Source organism: Heterocephalus glaber, unplaced genomic scaffold (assembly GCF_053883595.1).
Source record: "Heterocephalus glaber isolate CG9 unplaced genomic scaffold, H.glaber_assembly_v1.0 deba00000122, whole genome shotgun sequence".
NCBI classification, from domain to species: Eukaryota; Metazoa; Chordata; class Mammalia; order Rodentia; family Bathyergidae; genus Heterocephalus; species Heterocephalus glaber.
In genome coordinates this window covers 66,978,745-67,001,416 of record NW_028258138.1, presented here as the reverse complement: position 1 = coordinate 67,001,416, position 22,672 = coordinate 66,978,745, and the positions used below count along the sequence as shown (strand labels likewise).

Genomic DNA, 22,672 nt, shown 5'->3' with positions numbered 1-22,672 from the left:
TTTAATAGCTGAAAACTACACAAAAAAGCACATAAATCCAGCTTTCTATAAGCACACTCATTATCCTTTCCTATTTTTTAATACAACTCTTTTATGCTGAATTATAGAGTTACCCAAAACAAATAGTATTATTTCTATATTCAGAAATGTTAAAACAAATATAAACAAACACATAACCCCCCAAACCCAAATAAACAAAACCCACCATGGAATAAGGTTTCTATGCTGACCTTCAGTACAAATGAAAACAGATACACACACACACACACACACACACACACACACACAGGTGTTCTGAGACAGAGCACTTAATTCTCAGCCATGCTTGCCTTCCACGAGAGGCAACCTACCAATGTAACACATGAATTAACAACATGGAAAATCTCTTCTATCCTTCCACATTCTATTAAGTATTTTGGTGCCATAGTGTTAAATAACACTTAGGTAATTAATGCATTTCTGCTGTCATAATGCAGCAATTTTACCAGAGTGTATGTTGGAGAATGTGGATGGATTAAACACATTATATCTCCAGGAAAATTTAGAGGCTGTGTCAAAATAAAATATCACTGTGTATAGTTTACCTTTTTATTTTATCTCTATTAGACACATTTCAAAGTGGGCTGTCTATCTGGATTTGAGACATATTAGGGCTATTTATTTATATCTAATTCAAATTAGAATATATAAAATTGTCACTTCTAAAATATGATTCAGTATGGACATTACTATAGATACGAAATCATACAAACTACTTTCTTCCAGATTTATTTCAACACTGCAGTGAGTTAAAACAAGTTTAAGGACATGAAGAGATGAATTGGATATCACAGTTTCAGTGCAGCAATTCCTCCCATAAGCAGCAAGGTCATTTTTCCTATGTCGAGACTGAAAGACTTGGTGCATGTGGCCAGATCTCCTTTTTATCATTTTAGAAAACAGGGGTAGTGAGGGCAAATCCTACAGAGAAATTCTTAACACTTCCTAAAGTCTCTTTCTGCCTGTGATTCTATGATTCCTGGTGGCTTTTTGAGGATCTCAAACCAAGCACCTTGATGAGTCCTTGGGAGACATGAATGACCTCTAAAGGTTAAGAGAAGCACCTACAGGAAGGCTGAATAGCGGGGTGGGGGAGGTGGAGTAGGAGAAATAAAAATAGTCTCATTATTATCCAGATTTTTGTTTTTATTTTTGTGTTAAGCTTTGACTGTTCCACAGATTCCTACTGTTCTAGGGCTGGATGTGTGTGATCTCCTTGCTCATTTTGCAAAGCATGGTCTCTGTAATTGCTTTCAGTCATCCTATGATCACAGGGCTTGATCTGTGCCCTGTGCAAAATCAGAATCTCTGATGAAGAACATCTGGACAAGTACTCAAGTTCCCTTCACTCTATCACATTCCACTCCCTTCTAGACTTCTCTTTCCCCTGAAGTTTGGACAAAGTTCAGAAGAGCAAATCCAATCCTACCAAGTACTTCTTAAGGGGAGAGAGGTGCAGGACCAGTGTGAGTATTAGATTGGCCTCTGGTCCACAAAGATCAGGCTCCTCTGAGGGTATCTGCAGGTGCTGGGAAGGCCCGAGGAGAAAGATTGCCAAGTTTTCTTTTCACTATCCCCATTCAAACAGCTACATATTGATTTCTACAGATTAGTGCCAGGTTAATTAGCATAATGGCATTACCCAGATGCCTTTGCAGTTATTTTCTTTCAAAGGTCGGTGGGACTAGGCTAGAGAATGTAATGGAGTGAGAAAATTACCATATTTAATACTGTTTCTGCAGAAATTGACATAGTTTATGGTGCTAAGGAATATAATGCAATTTACTTCTCCATCCCTGCTGGAAAGAGAAAGGGGTGGGTGAGGGGGCAGCAAGAAATACAAATGATGGAGCACTATGATTGTGGAGATGATGATGTAGCTGCTAAAGCCGCAGCTCCTCAGCACCTTCAGGTGTCCGGGTGGCAAGAACGGAGTCAGGTTAGTTACCTGAAAAAATCTGGGTGTGATTGGAATGGCATTTTCACAAAATTAAACTTGTGACAGTTCCTAGATAATAGATACACAAATGTATGAGAAAAGACCTTGATCATTGGGCCTGATCTGTGCCATGTGCAGAAGCAGGACTCCGGGGACAAGCACGAGAGTTGCCTACACTCTATTACACACATACTGATTGCTATAATATTGAAGAAAATATTCATAAACCCCTTTCCTTCCACTGCTTTGTGCTTCAGCACCTTTTCTCCATTTGTGGTTTATAGATGGAATGAAGGAAAAGAAAACATGGAAAGCAGATGGTGAGGGGTGAGGATGTTTCCTAGAGATGGGATTTCGGAGTGGAAAAGAGGCAAGTCTTTTTCGTCAAGCCACAGAATCAATTTTGGACTCAGTCTTTTACCAGCTGTGTGGCCTCAGTAAAGTTTTTAAATTCCTTTAGCTTCACCTGTAGAATGTGAATGTTTGTAAAGATGACAGGAAAGAGTAGAAACAAGTTCAGTTACCACTTAGGGGGTTAATGTCAAAGAAAGCTGACTTAATAGGCTAAATAGTTTGATGCTATTTTGTTAAGGAGATGATGAAATTTAAAAAGAACCATCAAAATTTAATAAATATTGATACAAATCATATTAGTAAGATTTGATATACAGGCAAAAACATGACAGGTGATTTACTAAGACCATTGCTACCATAGCTTAAATCTTTGAGACTGCTGTTTATTTTGGTTAGTTCCAGAGTACTGACAAACCAACACTAGACACTTCACAGTAGAAGGAGGCAGTGCAAGATAAGGAGTTTATCATCTGAATCTTCAGGGCATCCTTATGATTGGGAATAAATATACGGATAACTTTGGGGAATCTAAACAAAGGAATAATCCTGCTAAAGAAATTAGAAGAACCTGAGAAAAAAAGGGGGAAGTGCAGTTAACACAGCAGCACAATGAAGGGAAGGGGAAGTTTCCTGAGACAACTCTGTTTTCATGACTGATCAACCAATGCTTCTTTCCTATGGTCACGTCCTTTAATTTTGGAAGAAAAGGATGAGATATTTCCTGTGCAGAAATGTAATTTGGCTGCTGCAAAATATTTACCTCTCCCTGTAAACTCCACAGACGGCTAGAAGGGAAAAGTGTAGGTTGATGGAGAGGGTACAGTTTCAAAAATCAAGTCCTGGTTCTGTCTGTTCCTTCCCTTTTCAATGGAGGTAATTCCTTACTTGTAGTTGATGGATAAGATAAAGGGACACTTTAGAAAACAGATGGTGAAGCCAGAGAATGTTCCCTAAATATCTATGTTACACAAAGTTCTCTTGTTGATCAATTGGGGATGGTAAACTTTATAAAGTATCTTAAGGCTATCTTTATTATACTTATGGTGTTATAGTATTTAATTATTCTTACTGTATCAGGTACATGAACCACTCCTAATCTGTCAGTATGTTCATTGGTTGACAGTAGTTTCTATGATATACCATATATGTGCTATATAAAATACATATTATCACTCAGACTCACAATATACATGTGGGGCATGTAGTCCATTTATGTAGATAATACAGGCCTGATTAAATTCTGCATTTTTGTAGAATTTCTGTAGGAGCTTTCCATTAATAATAAATTGTAATTCTACCCCAGCAGCCTCAGCTGATGAAAAACTTCAGTGCCCCTCTTACCTTCCAGTTACATCTACTCATAAGCAATGTGCTCTGTCAATAAATAATTAATAGCTGCTAAACAAAGAGTTTAGTAGTTCCCTGCCATTGCTTTGATTGAGCTAGTTTTGCAAGGTGACTTTTTGGGGAGTTATAAATGGCATTTATCCTAGGTAGCAGTGATTCATTTTTCTGTTTTTAGAATAGTTTTGTTTCATCATCATGAAGTAAAAAATGGAGCCTAAAAAAAAATCAAAACAAATTTGATTTCAGAATACCTGAAGCTTTGATTAAACTATCTTAGGGATGCAAGGTTCCTTTAGTACTTACATAGTATTATTTATTTATGATTTTCATTTATGTAGAACTTCTAGTGGGAGCTCTCCTGTGAAAACCATTCTTCCAAGGGCTAATATTCATGAATCATCACTGAACTGTGTGCTTTTTACACTGTTGTCTCAGGTTCTTGTATCTACATTCTTCCAAGAAGACTTAAATAGAAGATTTAATCATGGATAACATGTTGAGAATGGCATGGCACTTCCAAGAGAGTATCAGGTTGCCTTCAATGCCTGGAAATTCCCCATTTAAATAAAACCCTTTTCATATTCTCAAGTTTCTTTGGAGGAGACTTTTTGGTTTAAATTGTTTTGTTTAGCTGCAACTGTTAACATCTGCCTCATTATGCTCTTCATGTGGCAAAATTTCTACTGAAAACTGAGAGAGAATTTCAATGTCAGAAGGGGGCCACAAAACAAAACAAAAGCAACGATGAGAAAAGCAGGAGGGTTGCTATTAGAATATGTGGTAGTGAGTTTCTTAAGGCTGATGTTCAATACACACTTGGAAGGCAATAATGACCTTGGTTATTTTTAGAAAATCTTATTTTCTTCTCTGCTGTGGATGTTACTCCAGACTCCATGACTCAGTATAACTCTTCATTCTTAACCCTGAGTAACACAGATCTCCCCGTGACTCTTGTACTTAGAACATTCCTCCCACTAGCTAAATGCCTCAAAACATGAAGAATTCTTGGGGGAGAAGAAACAGATATGCTTATCCAGCGCCTACACCACCATTTCTAAAGTATTAACTTGGTTCAGGTGAGTCCAGTGTTTCTTACCAAAGTATCTCTAAGCTTGCTTTTGGCATCACTGAGGAACTCTTCCTTGGTTGTTCTTACAAGCATTAACCATAACATCTGTGTGTGAATCTCTAGGCCAGAGAGTTAGCCAAGTGGAAGTTGTTTGCACAAAAGTATACACAAAGCTTGGCTGTGTAGTGTAATATATATGAGTCTCCTCATAGTGCTGACCAAGTTAGGGGTTGGAAGAAAGGAGAAGAAGCCCATACCTCAGGGCTCAGGTTTGAAACTAGTTTTCATTGTAACAGTCTATTTTCATCCAGGACTCTAAGTGGTCTCAGAATTCTCAACTGTAACAGACTGTACGAGGCATTGAAGATGGGAGGAAAAAATATATTTCACTGTCAGTTTATCTTGATTTATAGCATTCAAATATTTAGATATATGTCAGAAAGAGTTCTACTTGTACTTCTTCCCAAGTTAACAGGAATAAAAGGCTTGCTACCATTCGGTCACATTGTCTCCTAGCAGTTTCCATTAGAAATTCTCTAGCACTGAACAGTACTAAAATTTCAGCATTTTATTCTGTGACTAACTGAAAGTAAAAAGTTGTTTAGTTTATTTCCTGGCCAATATATCAAAGTTTTTGCTAATCTTCTCCAGGAATATTTAGACTCACGATGCTGCCATTGACATCTGAGCAGAGATTCTACATGAGCATCTATGCATACTATCCACAGTGTACTCACTACATTCCTTCTCCATGCTCATCATAGAAACTCACCTGTGATGCTTAAGGTGGAGTATCAACTTGATTGGTTTGTGGATCCCAAGTAGGAACTGCCTAGGGAATTGATGGAACATACTCCTGGATGTGTCATACTCCTGGATGTGTAGATCACAGAGGCATGTTTATATTGGTATCTCACCCATTTCTCTTTGGCATTGTTCTTCAACTAAGCTTCATGGATCCCATGAACTAAGCTTATTTAGTTAACCACAGTATTCTGTTAAGATGTTTCTGCCTTACAGCCAGGCTACCACAAACTGAATCCTTTGAAACCATGAGTCAAATTAAGCCTCTTATCTTTTAAGTTGTGGGTGTTGGATATTATGCACTAGCCACAGCAAAGCTGAATATAATAGATAATTGTTTACTGGAGAAGTGGATTTTTTGCTGTGACTGTACCTGATCAAGTGTTTAGAAGCCTTTGAAACTAGCTTGTGGAAAGTGTTTGGAAAATTTGGGGGAAGTAGCCTGGAGAAGATGTAGAATACTATAAGCATAGTGTGATGGGTAATTCTGGTTAGAGCTCAGAGGACCAGTATTGTGATAAGAATGCAGACAGCAAAGACCAGGCTCAGGATGTTTCAACTGGGAACAAGTGTTCCATTTGCCAATTGAACTAATGTGTTACACTCTGACAAAAAAAGAAAATCTACATTTTCTCCATGTCCTGGGACTTTGTAGGAGATTGAGATTCAGGATAGTGGACTAATAGATTTGGTGGAAGAAATTCAAAGGCAGCCCACCATTCAGGCTGTGGCATGTGCCCCAATCACCACTTTTAGCTTGATTAATAATTAATAATTGAGAATTGGGAGCAAAAAACAGAGCAGAAATATTAGAAAAACTAAATTTTTCCCAGAAGGAATCATATTAAAACTGGAATCATATTTAAAAAAGTTATGGCTGCTGAAGAGTTTAGTGACATTAAAAAGGAACTGGGTGCTCTGTACAGATACAAGAAGAAAGATTCCATGAGGGCTTATCAGGAATCACCAAGACTCCACCCATTATAGGATTAAGGTGCAAAAATGTAAACCTTTTGTTTGAGAAGAGAATCCCCGAGACCTCTGCTTCAGTAGAGCCCTCTAGGGATTTGGTCCACTGGGATTCATTTCACTGTTGTCAGCCATCCAAATACTCAAAGACTGCTACAGCCATTATCCAAGGGGGCATGGCTACTGCTTGAGCTGGCAACGGATTTTGCCATTGTCTACATTAATCTGGTTTCACTGGCATCCAAAATGTAGGCATTATGGGGTCAGGGAGGCTTTCCTTGGATTTTGAAGGAAGGCTTAAGAAGCCAGGCAAGGGTCCACTGAGAGAGCAGTACATGAAGCTGTGGGAATAAAGCTGAAGGTGAAAGAGAGATCCCAGGAACTTAGAGATGCTACAAACATGAAATATTTGCTGAGGAAAACTGAAGGCCATGTGCAGTACCTGCCCAAGACAGAGGTTATGTAGGCTGCAACCATCAAGGCCAAAGGAATAGAGCTTCCCAAGCCCTCTGAGTTTACATCCCACCACCATATGTCCCGCATGCTCGATATGGAAGCACAGGACTTAATGTTTGCTCTGCTTGGTTTCAGTCTTACTTTGGTCTAATTCTTATCTATTCCCTTATTCCTTCCATTTAGAATGGAAACATTTATATTGTGCCATTGTATCTGGAAGTCTATAACTTAAAAAAAAATTTTACAGAGGTTCACAGCTAATAGTTTTGCATTCAGTCTCAGAAGAGGCCTGGATGTAGACTTTTAGCAATGCAGGGACTGCTGATACTTTAAAGGCAGGATTGTTAGGTTTCAGTTGCATGTGGAATTGTTGTATCATGTTAGGCAGAATTAGAAACTTGTGTTTATTTGGACATTAACTGTGGTTTAAAGAGATATGTTTAAGAACCTAGTTGACAAGGGATGTGATGGTTAAGGTGGAGTGTCAACTTGATTGGCTTTGGAATCTGCTTGGGAAATTGGATGACCTCGGGATCAATATCTGGCCTGTCACCCCTTCCTCTCTGGTACTTTTCTATGGCCCTGTCCTCCACTCACCATGAACTAAGCATCTTTGTTTCACCACATCTTTCTCCCCCATGTTTCTGCATCAGAGCTGGGAGACAACAGACTGCATCTCCTGAATCTTTGGCTCAAATTAAACCTTTCCTCCTTTAAGCTGTGTTGACTGTTATGTCCTAGCAACAGGAAAGCTGATGAATTCATCACTGATGTTAAAAAGTGTTTGAGAAGTGGTAAAGACCACAGAATTGTAATGCCTCATGGTTGTTCTTATCTTGCATTACCTCCATCCCCAGTACCTTTCCCTGAGCTATTGCTCAAGATAAGTTTAATCAAAGCATCCTATGCCTAGACACATTAAAACTTTGTACATGTAATACTCTCTTCCTCACCTACCTCAAGACTTTCTTTCTCACAATTCAACCAACATGTAGCTGACATTAACCCACAGGAAAAAATAAGAATAAAGGCTAACATATACTAGACTCTTATTGTGAAGAGACATAGGCCAAGCACTATCATGTTGTAGATACAGGTATCACTATGTTATAGATGAAGAAACTGAGGTTGATTATTTTTAGTAAGCTACCAAGCAGTTAAGACTCAAAGTGGAGTTTAAACTGAGGCTTTGTGACTCCAGAGCATATTTGAATCCCTCCACAGCATACCTCCATAATCAGGTTGCCTCTCTTGGCTCATCCAAAAAATCATCTTCAACAGCCTCCACCTTCCATTTTCCAAAACCATTAATGGGCCCAGGAGAATTTTAAACCTTGTAAATGTGCAAGTAGTCATCAAGCTTCATTATTATTTCCCTAGATTCATTATAGTTTTTTCAAGATTGATGTATACTAGCCTCAAGCTCACCACTTATTAAATTGCCAATATTTTAACCTAGAAATACCATTGCACTGAGTCAAGCTTGAATATTACTGAGTATGTCTAATTATTTCACTTAATTTCCGAACTTTTGACTAAGAAAATCCAGAATTCAAAAACACAAGTAATCACATAAGCATTAAGCATCATACTTTTCTTCTTCATAAATCCGAGAGTGAGGTTTATAATATACTGTGGCATAACCTTGCATTAATATTAGTATAGTGGTACCTTGGTACTAGTCATTAATTGGTTCCCAGAGGCAGAATGAGTACCAAATTCATGAGTGCCAAACAATTTTTTTTCTGGAAAAAGGAGTGAGTCCAGAGACCATCAGCATTGACAAATTCTTACTTGTATGTCAAATACCAAACAAATGATGAGTACCAGGACAAAATTATTGCAGCAAATGCATTGAGTACCAAATTCAAAAAATTTCACAGCAAGTAGCAAGGTATGACTGTACATAGATTTACATATGTTGACCTATTTTATATAGGATTTACTGAAGATCATCCATTATCTTTGGAAATATGAGGACTAATGAAAACAGGTGAAAATGTTCAAAGCATGTTACATGCATACATAAATCTGCCAAAATGAAATCTATTAATCTGTTTCACCAATATGTACTAGTAAAAAAAGATGTGAGGGAAAAAGTATTTTTATTTTCATTGTCTTTTTCTGGTCTCTTAAGACATACTCATATCCATTTAAAAATTAGGAGTGTTATAAATGGATCTTATTCTTTCTACCTTTCAGAAACTTGCATTTTTAAAACCCTTAACTCCAAAAGGAAATGAACAAAATGTACACCTTCAAACACCTAACTGGGGAGGTGTTCAAGCACTTAATCTCCAATCCAAAACAAGTCAATCCTAAGAAGGCCAGAAAGTGTCCTTTACTGTCCTAGCTACATTTCTAAATGCAATCATCTAAGTAGTTGACTCACTAGCCAATTCCCACCCAATTGTTTTCATTTCCTAGAGTGCATTGGCTCAGCCTCCTCCAGTGTAGCAGCTACATGAAGGGCTGTAATATGGTTTTGCTACTCTCATAACCCCCTGTGAAAGCTCTAGTAACTTCTATTTTATGGTGATAACAGCTTCATTTGTATGTGCCCACTAAAAGGAACTCAGTCTCTGTTCTTAGATTGGGTGGGAGGACAGCCAAGAGCTTCCAATACTCACTGTGGATGCTATGATAGAAGGTGAACTGCTAACATGCAATGGAAGATACAAAATGCCAGGGTGTACATTCCTGAAGGACCAATACAGCTCTGATCTGGAGCAGAAAATGATTTTCTTTTTCTTTTTGCTCTGGAGATTAGGCCTATTCTGTTTGGTTCACCTAGTTTACAGTATAAAAGACAAGATGTTTGGCTGGTGATTGAACACTAACAAAGGAGAGAGATCAGAGTTTTTTCTGGAGAGGCAGGGGAAGTCAAAATTCAGTTCAACTGAGCATCTTGAGAGCACCACTGCATGGTGCCAGAAAGAAAGACCATCAGCAGTGGCACTGATTCTGAGTGATGGCTAGGACTTGGGTGTTAGCATCTGTTATCCAGGCCGTGAAGTTTTTCCTCACTATGTGGCACCTGCTCAGATGAAGTTTACTCCTGTGTCCCCTGAGTCGCCCTGTTCTATCTTGGACCATGATTTCTCAGGCTAAGAAACATGGCTCTCTACTAATATTGCAAATTAAAGAAAACCGAGGCCAAAGATAAAGCTTTTCTTTTTGACCTATGGATGTGCCCAGGGTTCAAGGAGTAGGGTCCTTTGTGTCTAGTCCTGAATTATATATGTAAAGCTTCCCTATAGGAATGATTAGGGGCAAATAAGGATCATTAGGTCAGGAGAATGTGCTGATCATGGAAGAACCTCCAGGCCTAGCAAAGAGGCTGACACACAATAAAGGTCAATATGCATTTGTTCAATAAATGAAAGAATGAAAGACTAATGAAATACATGAAGAGACTAGGTAATTCCCACCTTCTGCATTAGATTAATCTTTCCTCTTGATAAGTAAATATAGTAGATAAAAATCTAGTCTATGCAAGATACTCAAATGATTTTATTTTATTTTATTTTATTTATTTATTTTTGGTACCAGGGATTGAATTCGGGTCCTTGTGCTTGCGCAGCAGGCGGCGAAACCACTGAGCTAAATCCCCAGCCCTCAAATGATTTTATTAGAGATGATAACCAATGAACTATTAGGTTTTCACAGGTAATCTACATTGTAATGTTAGAACAAAAGGAAAGTGCTACAGCAAGACTTGATTTACCATGATTTAATGTGCATGCAACATTTTCAAAACATCTATTCATAATTCAATATTAAAAAAATTAAGACAGAAATTATCTTTCCTCATGAAATGATTTTTAAAAGTTTTTTGTCCTTGTTTTTTCTTTTAGGTAAGTAGAAAGTTATCTTCTGAAGTGTTCTACAGAAATTGTACAGGTGGCAGTTCTCTTAGAAGAAAACAGAAGCCAGGGATCCTTGAAATGGTAATATTTCAGCTGTTCTATGTACACAGAAGCATCTCACATGGCCAACATACTCTTTGGTATGGTTTTATCTGTTTATTCATTATACCTTGGTATGGCTTAAACCTCAAAGACTGAGAGTTATGTGTTTTCATGTATCTGTATTTAAGAGCCACTCATAGCCAATCCTGAGCTTCTGGAGCCCACCCTCAGCAAAAATCTCATTGTATATGAGTTGAATAAAAGTGAAATGTCATTCTAAATAGATCCTTCATAGCAGACATGCACAATTTAGACTAGATAGTATAAGAAATATATATATATATACCCATTCATATTTACAACTGTGTTTTCTGTGTATATAATTCTAGTTTATAGTATAAAGTGTACCAAATTTATATAATGTTCACCTGAGGATAGAAAGTTTACCTACTTTATATATCTTCCACACGAGGATAGAAACAAAGGAAGTAGATACACCTAAATATTAAGTGAAAGGCTTAGGAGACTATATTATTGAAGTCCAGTTTAGAAACCTAATTTGCTAAATGCACCAACTGGTTTAAAGACTCAATTTATAAACACAAACTAAGGCATTCTTTCTCTTTTCAAAAGTGAAATCAGTTTTGATGAGTTCTTAGTATTTGAAAATTCCCAGTAGAATTTCTTTTTCTAAATAACCTTTCAATTTAAAATAAACTACTCATTTGCTGAGTAAGTATTTATACAGTAGCTGGCTTCTTAGAAAACATTAAAAATATTCAATAGCTTCCTGCAGAGGTAGCAATACAATGCTAAATAGTATTTTAATATTCTAATACATCATCAAGTTTCTATATGCTGGTCATAACGTAAATAGTGCCGTTCAACGGCATTCTTATAAAAATGTATTTACTAAGTATAGGCAAGAAGTAATGTAATTTGAAACTAACCAAAAAAGAATCATTTTTATCAAGAGTTCAGCATGTTAGCAGGAGGTAAGACAGGAGATTTTAGATAAAAAATTTATAAAATATTCTTATTTTTTAATAACAAGAAATATATGCAGAAAATTAAAGGCCTAAGGCATTATTCAAAGTTGAGAAACCATGAAGTGATTATTTTCTAGTTCTTTGAATTGAATTACTTATGTTCTTTCTAAAAAAGAATGCCAATTTGTCTCCATAGTGAAATGTTTTGAGTTTAGATAAAGAACAACAAAAATATATAAATAAGAAAGAAGTCATTAGAAAAATATATCCAGTTGTTCAGTCTGTTGGTAATTGCTCAATTACAGAAGCGCAATTACAGATTATGTATTAAGTTGTATTTACTACAAGAGAATGTGTAAGTCAGTATATTTTTAAAGGTATGGCAAATTAGTAATGTGAACCACAATTACAAAAGTGGTTCTTTCTGTGGTGGCCAGGGCAGAACTCAGGTCAGTGGCTCTCTAAGGTGACTGTGTCCTTCTCTTGTGCACTTGACTCTCACATTTAGGAGCTCTTGGTGACTTACTAAGAATCGAGATGATATGAGAATTGGGAGTGAGTCCTGGCGATGTTCTTTATGATTGGTCTTCTACTTTGGCTAATTTAGAAAATGATGTGAACCAAAAGAAGAAAGGAGTATTATGGGAAATATCCCTGAATGCAGCAAAGAGAATCAGAACATTGAACTCAAGAGTTCTTTTGGTTTCAATTTGAAATTTCTTTCCATTTCCTAACCCATAGTTCCTAACCCATTTCCTAACCCACAGATGCTTTAAGATTTTTCTCTCACTTCGTTAGTCTATAAGAGTAACTTAGTGTCTCTGTGTCTGTTACAGTTGGACTAAGGTAATATAGGATTCTGAAGAAAAATCAGTTTAACATGAAAATCATATTTAACTTTTAAATTTCTTTAAAATTGAGAACTCGACTTATGCTGGCTCGTTTTCCAAAGGATTCAAGGGGTTCAAAATGTATATTAAACAACCATCCTGTCTTTTCACATTTATGATTCAAAGACTGAGCATGCCAATGTTGCAGCCTCGACTGATTAAGGAACTTTTGGTTGGAAGAAGGTGATCTGCTACATAATCTAACCAATGAATTCAACTCAAAAATATGTTTGAAGGATCTGCACAACCTTTTACTTGACAGAGAAATAGATAAGTCTGTGATGATGAACCTTTTAGAGCTTTCAATAATAATAAACAGCCGCCTGTGGCACACATCCCATACATTCACAACCACTGAGGTAGGTCAATAAAATATATCATGTCTTTAAGACTTTACAGCTGAGGGCTCATTACTGATTTTTTTTGCTTGATCATCTGGTGGTTCAGCCTTTAGTCACTTAACTGATAACCACAGTTATCACTTTATCATATAACTAATATCCACATTTGATGCCTCTTTCTCAGACAAGAGAGAAAGGTCACCCCTCTAGCACAAGAGTAATTCCTTTGAAAGTCAGGTGAAACTGGACTTGACTGAACTGGGTCAGATGAGATTTTTATGTTACCAGTGTAGTTGCATATGGTATTTTGGCTTCTTTGCTAGCTTGGATAATCAGGACATCACAATTATAGTACTCGTTTCATGAGGGATGATAATCATGTCATGACATTTTTATGCTTCATTCACTGTTATGATTTCAACAGCTTCATGCCAAACACTGGCTTACAGAGATTTAATGTTGCATTACAGTATTATGAAAAAAAGGTAGAGTAACACAGTTTATACAGAATTTAGAAGGGTGCAGTCATATAATCATTCTTGTCTTAACATCTGGAATAAAGACTATAATTAAAATGTAAGGTTACAAAAACAGAAAGTCATAGCACTGGTTGATAGTTGATACCTAGTTGTTTAAGCCTTGAATTTCCAAAGAGTTTGCTAATGGAGAAACATTAAGTAAAAAGGTTTGTTTGATTATGTATTTTAGAGAACTACATGATCTTAGTTTTCTATTGTTATCTCAAATTCATTATGTTCTGATGTATTCTTTCATTTATTTTCTTTTTATTTATTTGGCTTGCAGTCTTATTTCAAGTAGCTCTTGCATTGAAGGTGGAATTGCTTTTAGAGCTCACTGTATGTAGTCATAATTCTGGAACTAGTAAGAATGCATTGTTCTAAGCCCACATGGTCTTCCTCAGAAACTAGGGTAATATAGTTCATGTATTTGAATGTGGCTACTCTACAATCAACACGTACTAATTTAGGAATTCACAGTTCCAGTATGTGAACATTTTTTAGTCTTTAATTCATGCCTCTGAAAATAGTCATCTCCTTCTCAAAGGAAAATAACCTCTTGAAGAAAGTAAAGTAGGGGCAAAGCTAAGTTGATATGGTTCAAAGGCTGTAGGCAGCATCCAGTTCAGATACAATTTTCAAAGAATGAATTTTAATGCACCCAGCCCTATTAGCACAGGATCAGATTCCTAACAAATTGATTGGACATGCAAAAAGGGTCTGTGTCCTAGATTTCAAGTCATTACACAGTCTTAAACACAGCTGTGCAGCAAGCCTTTCAATCTAAATGAACAGAGAAAATTGAATGGTTCTAAAAGTGATTGGCTGGTGGATTTCCTAGAATGCAGTTTTCAATAAAGACAAGTTTAGTGAAATCACTACTGTGTTGTTTAGTAAAAGAACATGTATCCTATTTTGTGTAGCCATCAGGTGTGCACAGAAATATAAATGCACTAATATTTTAATAGAGCCAGAAGTACCCACAATTCTTTGGTTGATGAAAGGTATGTGTACCCAGTTCTGGGTTACTCTTACTCATCATGGGTGAAGCTGATTCTTAACTTATATTTTGACCTAATCTTATTTTACCCTTATCATTCTTGAACTCTGACTTCTCGCTACCTCTAATCTTTCTTTGAAATCATCCACTTCTGTTGAGTGTACGATAAATTTCTATCTTACTTTTAAATGTATCCCCTTCTATAAACTGGACTATATGCTTATACAAGGATTATACATTGAAGAATACTGTATATGAGAACTATTAAATGTGTGCCATTGTTTTATGTGGACAATTCAGATGTCAAAGAAGAAAACAATAGTTTCACTCTTAATGTTATACCATTTGAGGGTTGGGACAGAAAGATGTGTATATATTTTATAAAATGGAATTCTAATCAACCAGGGAATATTAATAAAAGTTAATAGCCACAGAAGCGATTGTTTTTCTGTTCAGTTAAACCCTAGAGGGCTGGGGATTTAGCTTAGTGGTTCAGGCACCTGCCTAAAGTTAAGCCCTAGAACCTATGTATTTTTACAAGAAGAACATATTTTAACTGTTCAATTGGATTTATCATTTTATTTGTTCCTTATTACAGGGCATAAATAAGAAATGTGTGTAGTTACAAATTATCTAACTGCTGATTATTTTGATAAAGTAATTTAATGGTCTGTAGTGTTAGAAGTCTTCACAAATCCTGGAAAAAGGAAGACAAAGAGGAGCAGGTTTTTCCTACCATGATTGAAAGTCTTCCTGATTAAACCAGAGTCAGGTAAACAAGTAAAAAATGGAAACACCTGTTTTACAGTTCAATGTTATTATGCCAAGGGGATATGTGTTCTTTTCTTTTTTATTAAGAGGAGCCTATTCTGGCCAATAAGTATAATTAGTTAATAAATGACTCTAGTTCTATGCCTCAAAGAACTTGGCTTCACCTAATAGCAGGGAGTTGGAAAAGACACGTACCTCCTATCTGACAGACACACTGGAAGTCAGCAACAGAAGCTGATTCTTTTAAGCTATATTATAATTCTAAGTCTACACCAGGAAGCTTATTTACAAAGCAACAATAGGAAGCTAAGAAATCTTGTATATTTATAAAATGAATATAGTTTTTATAATTCTGAAGATTACCAGATGTTTCTTTTATGTCATTAGAAACAGTCTACAAAATTTTATGAGTTATACATTTAGTCAAGAAAACTATAGACTAGATGTCAAACTTCATTCAGAGGGGAATAAAAATTTAATCAAGAAGAAAACAATTTAGTCTGTTTTAGGAATATAAAGATGAGTATGCAGCAGGATGTGGTGGTACACACTGTAACCCCAGAACTAAGGCTAAGGTAGGAGGATCACAAGATCAAGACCAGCTTAGGCAGTTAGTGAGACCTTGTCTCAAAATTTGGGAAATTTCTGGGAAAGTAGCTCAGGACAAAGCCTCTGGGTTTACTCACTATTAGAGGAAAAAAAAACAACAATGAGTATAGTCCTTGTCTTTGAGAAGGAAAGAACCTAACAGTAGGCAGATGATTGTGCGGCTGTAGTATTAGATACAAGGCAGGGATGGAAGTGCACAGAAGGCCATGTCAGTATGCTGGAGGAGGGGCCTGGCTGACCTCCCAAGACAGGAAAAGTCTCCTGAGTTAGAAGAAATTCTGCAGTTCATAAGGCCAGGAAATATGGAAAAGAAACAGAACATCACCTCTGTGTGTTTAATTGTCCAGTTACACTACACATCATAAATGAAATTCATAAAATGACTAGCATATCCTACCCTATGTTTTAAACCTTTTTCTTCTCCTATTCTTTTTTTTAGTATTTCTCTTGAGTCCCTCCAGTGGGAATATGGTGGAAAATAAAGAGATGCAGCTTGGTAAATTCTCATATAATCTCCCTGATAGTACTTAATTCTGTATCCTTTCAGAAATAATACAGATGGAACAGAAGCTGTTGATTCACTCTCTCTTTGTCCATAGACATTAACCTCTCCATCCATACCCCACCCCCACATACACTCGCCAGCTTTCAAAAGCCTACTGACTTTTCCTCAGTCTTTCTCTTCCTTTTATTACTTTCGCTTTACCTTAAAAAAATAATATTAATAACCATTTATTTATTTAATAACAATATTTAATAACATCCTTTATATATGGTCAACTAAACATGCTCCATGAAACATCTTATAAGCAGCCTGAGTGACCAATAACTTCTTTTTCTATAATATGCTTGAGAAAACAGAGGCACACAGAAGCTAACTAACTTCTTATTCACCTACAAAGTTGTAGAGACAGTTTTTGAATACAGGTAGACTGACTCAGGGGGTGCATCTTAAACCTTATTCAATGCTGGCCACATGTGTAGTATATATTCTGTAAATATTTAATATGTCTACATTGTACAAGACAGTTGTATGGATTTTTTTATGGCTTAGAGCAAGCACTTCATATAATTTAGTGCACTTTCAGTTCATTATTTCTTTTTTTCCCCTCCAACACAATCCTTTCTGTTAGGCCAGTCTAACAGCAAAACTTCATACATGAGAAAAATAAGACTCAAAGGGTGTGAATTAATGAATGTTTCACAAGGAAAAAAAAGCATAAGGCTCAAACCTGGGTCCCTCAATCCTAGCTTATGGGTCTTTCCAGACAAGTAAAATAGATAATGTTAGAGTTTTTATCGTAACTTTTGAAGGGAAGAAAAATAGATTATTTTAATGGTGCGACAGAGTAGGACTGAATTAGAGAAAGTCTCTCCACTAGAACTACATTTCTAAATAGTTGTTACATTCCATCCTTAACCACATCACTTGAAAAGCTTGAGCAGATTTTGCGGCATTTTTTATTTTCTTTGCTAATAATCTTGAATAGGTTGTAAACTGCCCCAATATCTCATTGAGTTCTGGTAAAGTATAAAGCTGGTCTCTCTAAGTCATAAGGAAATTAGATCAACAGCAGAAGTTTGTGTACAGTAGGGACTCAGAGTTATAGCTAATTATATACTCATAAGAACAACATAAAGCATTATGGAACTTTGATTTCCAAACATAGATGTATAGACATACAGCTGATGATATATGGTGATCAGAAGTCTGTTGTTTATTATTAACATCAGGAACTCATTTTGTAGTCCCACATGACCTCATATTTTCTTCTACTAAATATAATCCCTTTGGGCTTCTAGAGAGAGACCTCATACCAACTTGGGCAACTGTTCATTAAGTCTCAGCACTTAGAATTATGTCATTCCAGGAAAATAATGAGCTTTCTTGGCTTCTTAATGTGTCAGTAGTCATCATTTACTAGATATGTTATCAGTAGTATGGAAGATATATTGGCTATCATATTATAAATGCTCAATTAATACTGTATGTCATTATCATTGCTAGCACATAATTTGTGTTCATTATTGGTGTATTTATTTACTTATTGTATATATAATTTTAAAAATTAAAACTACAGAAGCCATAGTTCACTTTTGTGTACTTCTGTTCCTTCCTCAGAGTCCAAGCTAGTACACTACTGTAGTATGATAAAAAATACAAATGTGGATCCAGACACATCTGAGGATGAAATTTAGGCTTGCAAGCCTTGTCACTGAAGGATTTCATGAATTGTCTCTGAATAAGACCTTTAGCTTCTCTGAGTCCCAATATTCTCGACTGAGATGAGAATAACAACAGTATCAGTGACTTATGGCTATTTTCTAAATTAAATGAGGTGAGACATAAGACATAAGAAATATATAGGACAATGCACGGTGGATGACAGCTTTGCAGTGTGGATTGGTGACTTTTGCTTTTTGCCTTTCTGTATACCTGTGCATGATTTACCCTATTTCTTTATTCCCCTAACCCAAACACATTATAGTGCCTTTATTCACTGCAACATGTAAATAACTGAGTGACACCCCAAGGCAGTTAGATAGTCTGTAGGGCAAAAAAGGAATTTAGTAATAAAGACTTCCAAAAAAGAGATGCAATCTCGCCACATACCTACTTAGACAATAGATCAGCCACCCCAAAAAATATCCATTCACTCCTCTTTCAAGTCATTAAAATGGATTATTGAGTTCTCACTTCTTCAAATATATTCCTTATTTTTCTCTTCCTATTTATTTCCTTCACCCTTACCATGACTCTTCTTAAGTGGTACCTACTTACTCTGAGAAGGCGTTGCCAATTATGCACACTTAGCACATACAAGTGTGTGCACATGCACACAGACAATTACACGCCACTGAATTTTATGGCTACCTGAACTTTATATTTGATGACAATTCTAAAAATGACTGATGTAGCTGAAAAATCCCAAGCATCATTAACACCAGTTAGCCCAGTCTTGAAAGCCAGGGCAATAGTTATGGACCTTTATTTTTGGACAGTATGTCAGCCATCACCTCTATTTGAACTTCACCTCCAGCGGACAGCTTTTGACCTTTCTGGTTGGTGTCTACTCATCTATCAGAGGCTTACAATTTGGGCAACTAGGCTTTAAAAGACTCACATATTTAAGAAGTCAATAAAATTGTGCATGAATCCTTAGGAAACTTAATGTAAATCTTTGGGGTAGATATTTTCAACTTCTGACACACTGGACCTTATGGATAAAAGGAAATTTGCTGTATTTTAATTGGTTAATGTCTACTTTATGGGAACACAGAATAAAAATGTAGATAGCAACAGAATTTAAATTAGAAGGTAAGCACAAACTCACCAAGTCTATTGAAAATATAATTTTATATAAAAAATTCAGTTTGCATCCATCTTTTCTATTATACAGTTGAGAAGTAGAGGACCGAACAGTTAACAATAATAGACTAATTGCTAGTTTATCCTCTGCTCACTGTTGCCTAGAAGTTGCTGCCTTCATTGCAGTCCATTAATGACCATTAATAAATGAAATTATGTTTTCATTTCCCAGAGCAATTTTGAATTCTATAAATCTTAAATTCCTCATTAATACATTCCTCATTTATACATACTCAACAAATAAGATCAAGGCCTATAGAAACTTTAAAAGTAGCATGAAATTGTTAGAATAAAAGCAACAAAGGGAAAATCCAAGAACTTTCTTACTTTATTTTCTCTGATGGGAATATTTGTCTTCCAGTGTATGTTACTGGCAGATACAAATTAAGAAAAATATTAAAATGTACTTGTTCTTCACTGAGAATAATAATAGTAATTTGTATGTGCATATATATTTCACATGTAATGTGTTAATTTTATTCCATTTATGTAGTTGGATGATTTCTCCATCTCATAAAAGTGAAAACAGAGGCTTAAAAAATTAAATAATTGTCCAGACAGAGCTCTACTGAAATCTTGATTTCTCTAATTGGCCACATGACCTAGAACATCTTAATTAACATTCTGAGCCTTGTTTTTATACCCTTTTAGAAAGACTGCAAATGTTTTATTTATCTTGAGAATTAGGTGACAACATATGCCAACTCTACCCACTGAATTAATATGATTTCTTTCCTTTTTCCATTAAATCATTTCTTCTAGTTTTAGAAAGATTCAAATACTTGTAAAAAGTTTGGTCTCATGTTTTATAAAATTCAGTTGCCTTGATGAATCAGAAAACCAATAGTGTTGCAAATTTTATTGAACTTATGGTAAACATACCCCAGAAAAATCGCTTCTCAGCCTTTTGGCTAAGATCACGTGTAACATACCCCAGTAAATAAATACCTTAGATTCAGAAAGGAAATTTATTATCCATCATTTGAGTCACAGATAATAGACTGTGCCTGTGTTACAAAAAGGAGCCTGGGAAATGAAAATAACTCTCCTGCAGGGAGTAGGAAGTCTTCATTCCGGTCATGAGCTGCACCACTAACTGTGTTACACTGCGCAGGTTACTTGTCCTCTCTGGGTTTCTTTTTACTTATGTATAGTAAGCAGAAGTTCATTTAAATAATATCTAAGGCATTTTCTATCATGTAGGGCAAAAGTCCCAAACTGTGTTCAACAGAACAAAAGTTTGATGACATATTTTTCTTTTTAATTAGTTAATTTTTAAAGAAGTCTTAGAATTATTGAATATGTTCTCCTCCCTTAGGAAATTCACAGTATATGTAATGTATTAAAGGCTGTGAATTGTCCTGTAATAAAGAAAACCAGATTAACTTTACCTCTAATTAAAGTTAGCATCAATTAATTGAAGTAAACATTCTCTAACCTTTTTGAATAATAGAACCTCTTTTTTCATGGTAAGAGGGGTTAAGAACTAAAAACAACATTTTAATCTTTCAATGATTAAAATGCTTTTTTAATGATTTTTAATAGTGATATTTATACTTTCTAAAGAATCAATGCTATATTTTAAAAATTAATGAAAATAAGAAACTGTATGAAGGAAGAAATTTGCCCAGATGGAATATCTACATGTGCAATTGAGTAGATTTGAGTTTTGAGCATTCTCATCTCTTCAAATTCTCCAGTGCTGAGAGCCAACATTTTGAAATAAATTGGTGATAGTGAATACTTCCTAGAGACGGTGAAGCTTGCTTTCCAAGAAGCCCTTCACTTGTGATGATGGACAGCTTGGGAGGTAGAGCAGTCTTAGAGTGAGCCCCAGCCTTGAGTCCTGGCTGCCCCTCAGTCCTCTGTAGGGGAAAGTAGCAAAACTTCTTAGAGAGCATGCACTTTCATTTATAAAGGAGAGATGCAATTATTAATCTCACAATACTCCTTGTGAGGTTTGAAAGGGATGTGGCAACTTGTGAAAGCATAAAATTCCAAGAAAATGAAAAGAGCTGTTAATACTCTTCTGGATAAGTATCTATAAAATTACTAAATAATTTATATGTCCTGAAGAAATAAGCTTGGAAAATAAGATTTGTCATAAAATTGTAGGACTAGAATGGGTGCAAGCAATCTTCCCCAAGATTTTATTTTTCAAATAAAATGTTCAAGCCTGGAGAATAAATTGAGTTCTTTCATACCAGCCAAGTGGCAGGAAGAGATCCAGGGCCCTAACCTGATTCCTCAGACTCCAAAGCCATTTCTGTCTGTTACTACCAGACCATCTCGTTCAGCATAAAGAGCACTCACGCCCCGCTTCATTATTTTCACAATTCACCAAATACTTGAAACAATTGCTCTCATTCAGAGAAAGACATTGCCTTTGAGATACTATTGCTGTGCTTTTCATTGTTGTTTTGTTTTGTTTTGTTTTGTTTTGTTTTATTTGTTGTGATACTGAGGATTAAAGCCAGCATCTCATGTGTACTAGGGAAATCCTCTACCACTCAACTATACCCCAGCCCATGCTTTCTTTTAAAATTGAGTTTCCTTGTTTTTATCATTAAACAAAATTAACTCTGGCATGACTCTTCTCAAGTCATTTTCTTTTCTATCTGTCTTTTCTTATTTTCTGCTCTTTCTCTACTGTTTTTGGTGCTAACTGATTGCCTACCTTGCCCACTTTTATGTATTACATAGTTTTTTCAACTTATGAAAAACCAGAATGTGATGGACTCTGAAAGTAGATTCCAGCTGTGTTATTTATCAGCTGTGTATATTGCATTTCTTTAATCTAGTTACTTCTTTGGAATATAAAGATGTATGACTTATAGTTGGTGGATAATGTAGTTATAAATAAGTCACACAAAATTACCATTTCTTAACTATAGTTCAAAGAATATACTGGTAGTACCTTAGGTTATTTCTCATTGCTGCTCAAAATATGGAATATAGCAATGAACATAAACTGTAACTCCAGGGATTTGTGTTGATCTTAGAATAATAACATAATGGCAAAGGTTATGTTTATTACCATGTACTATCATAAGAAATTCTTTCTTTTGAAATCCAAGTAAGAGATCTCCTAGACTCTTCAAAAATTCTTTGTTTTTCATGGAAATTTGTGATCAGATGTATTCTTCCGTTTTTAATACCGAGTAATTTTGGGTGCTCAAAGACAAATCCTCTCATTTTTCTCTCTAACAAAACTTAGCCAACCCATAACTCTTCTCTCCCATATAGAAATAGAAGCATTATTTATAGAATCATGTTCTAAAGAATATATACAATAT

The 22,672-nt window shown here is 35.8% G+C and overlaps 1 protein-coding gene across 1 annotated transcript in view; it reads left to right on the top strand.

The window, feature by feature from the left end:
• Lsamp (limbic system associated membrane protein) overlaps positions 1 to 22,672 on the top strand; it is a 2,156,433-nt gene that overhangs the window by 969,701 nt on the left and 1,164,060 nt on the right. Inside the window, exon 2 of the mRNA XM_087208915.1 lies at positions 10,835 to 10,986. Coding sequence (XP_087065041.1) covers positions 10,947 to 10,986 — 40 coding nt within the window. The 5' untranslated portion in view covers positions 10,835 to 10,946. The remainder of the gene's footprint in view (positions 1 to 10,834; positions 10,987 to 22,672) is intronic.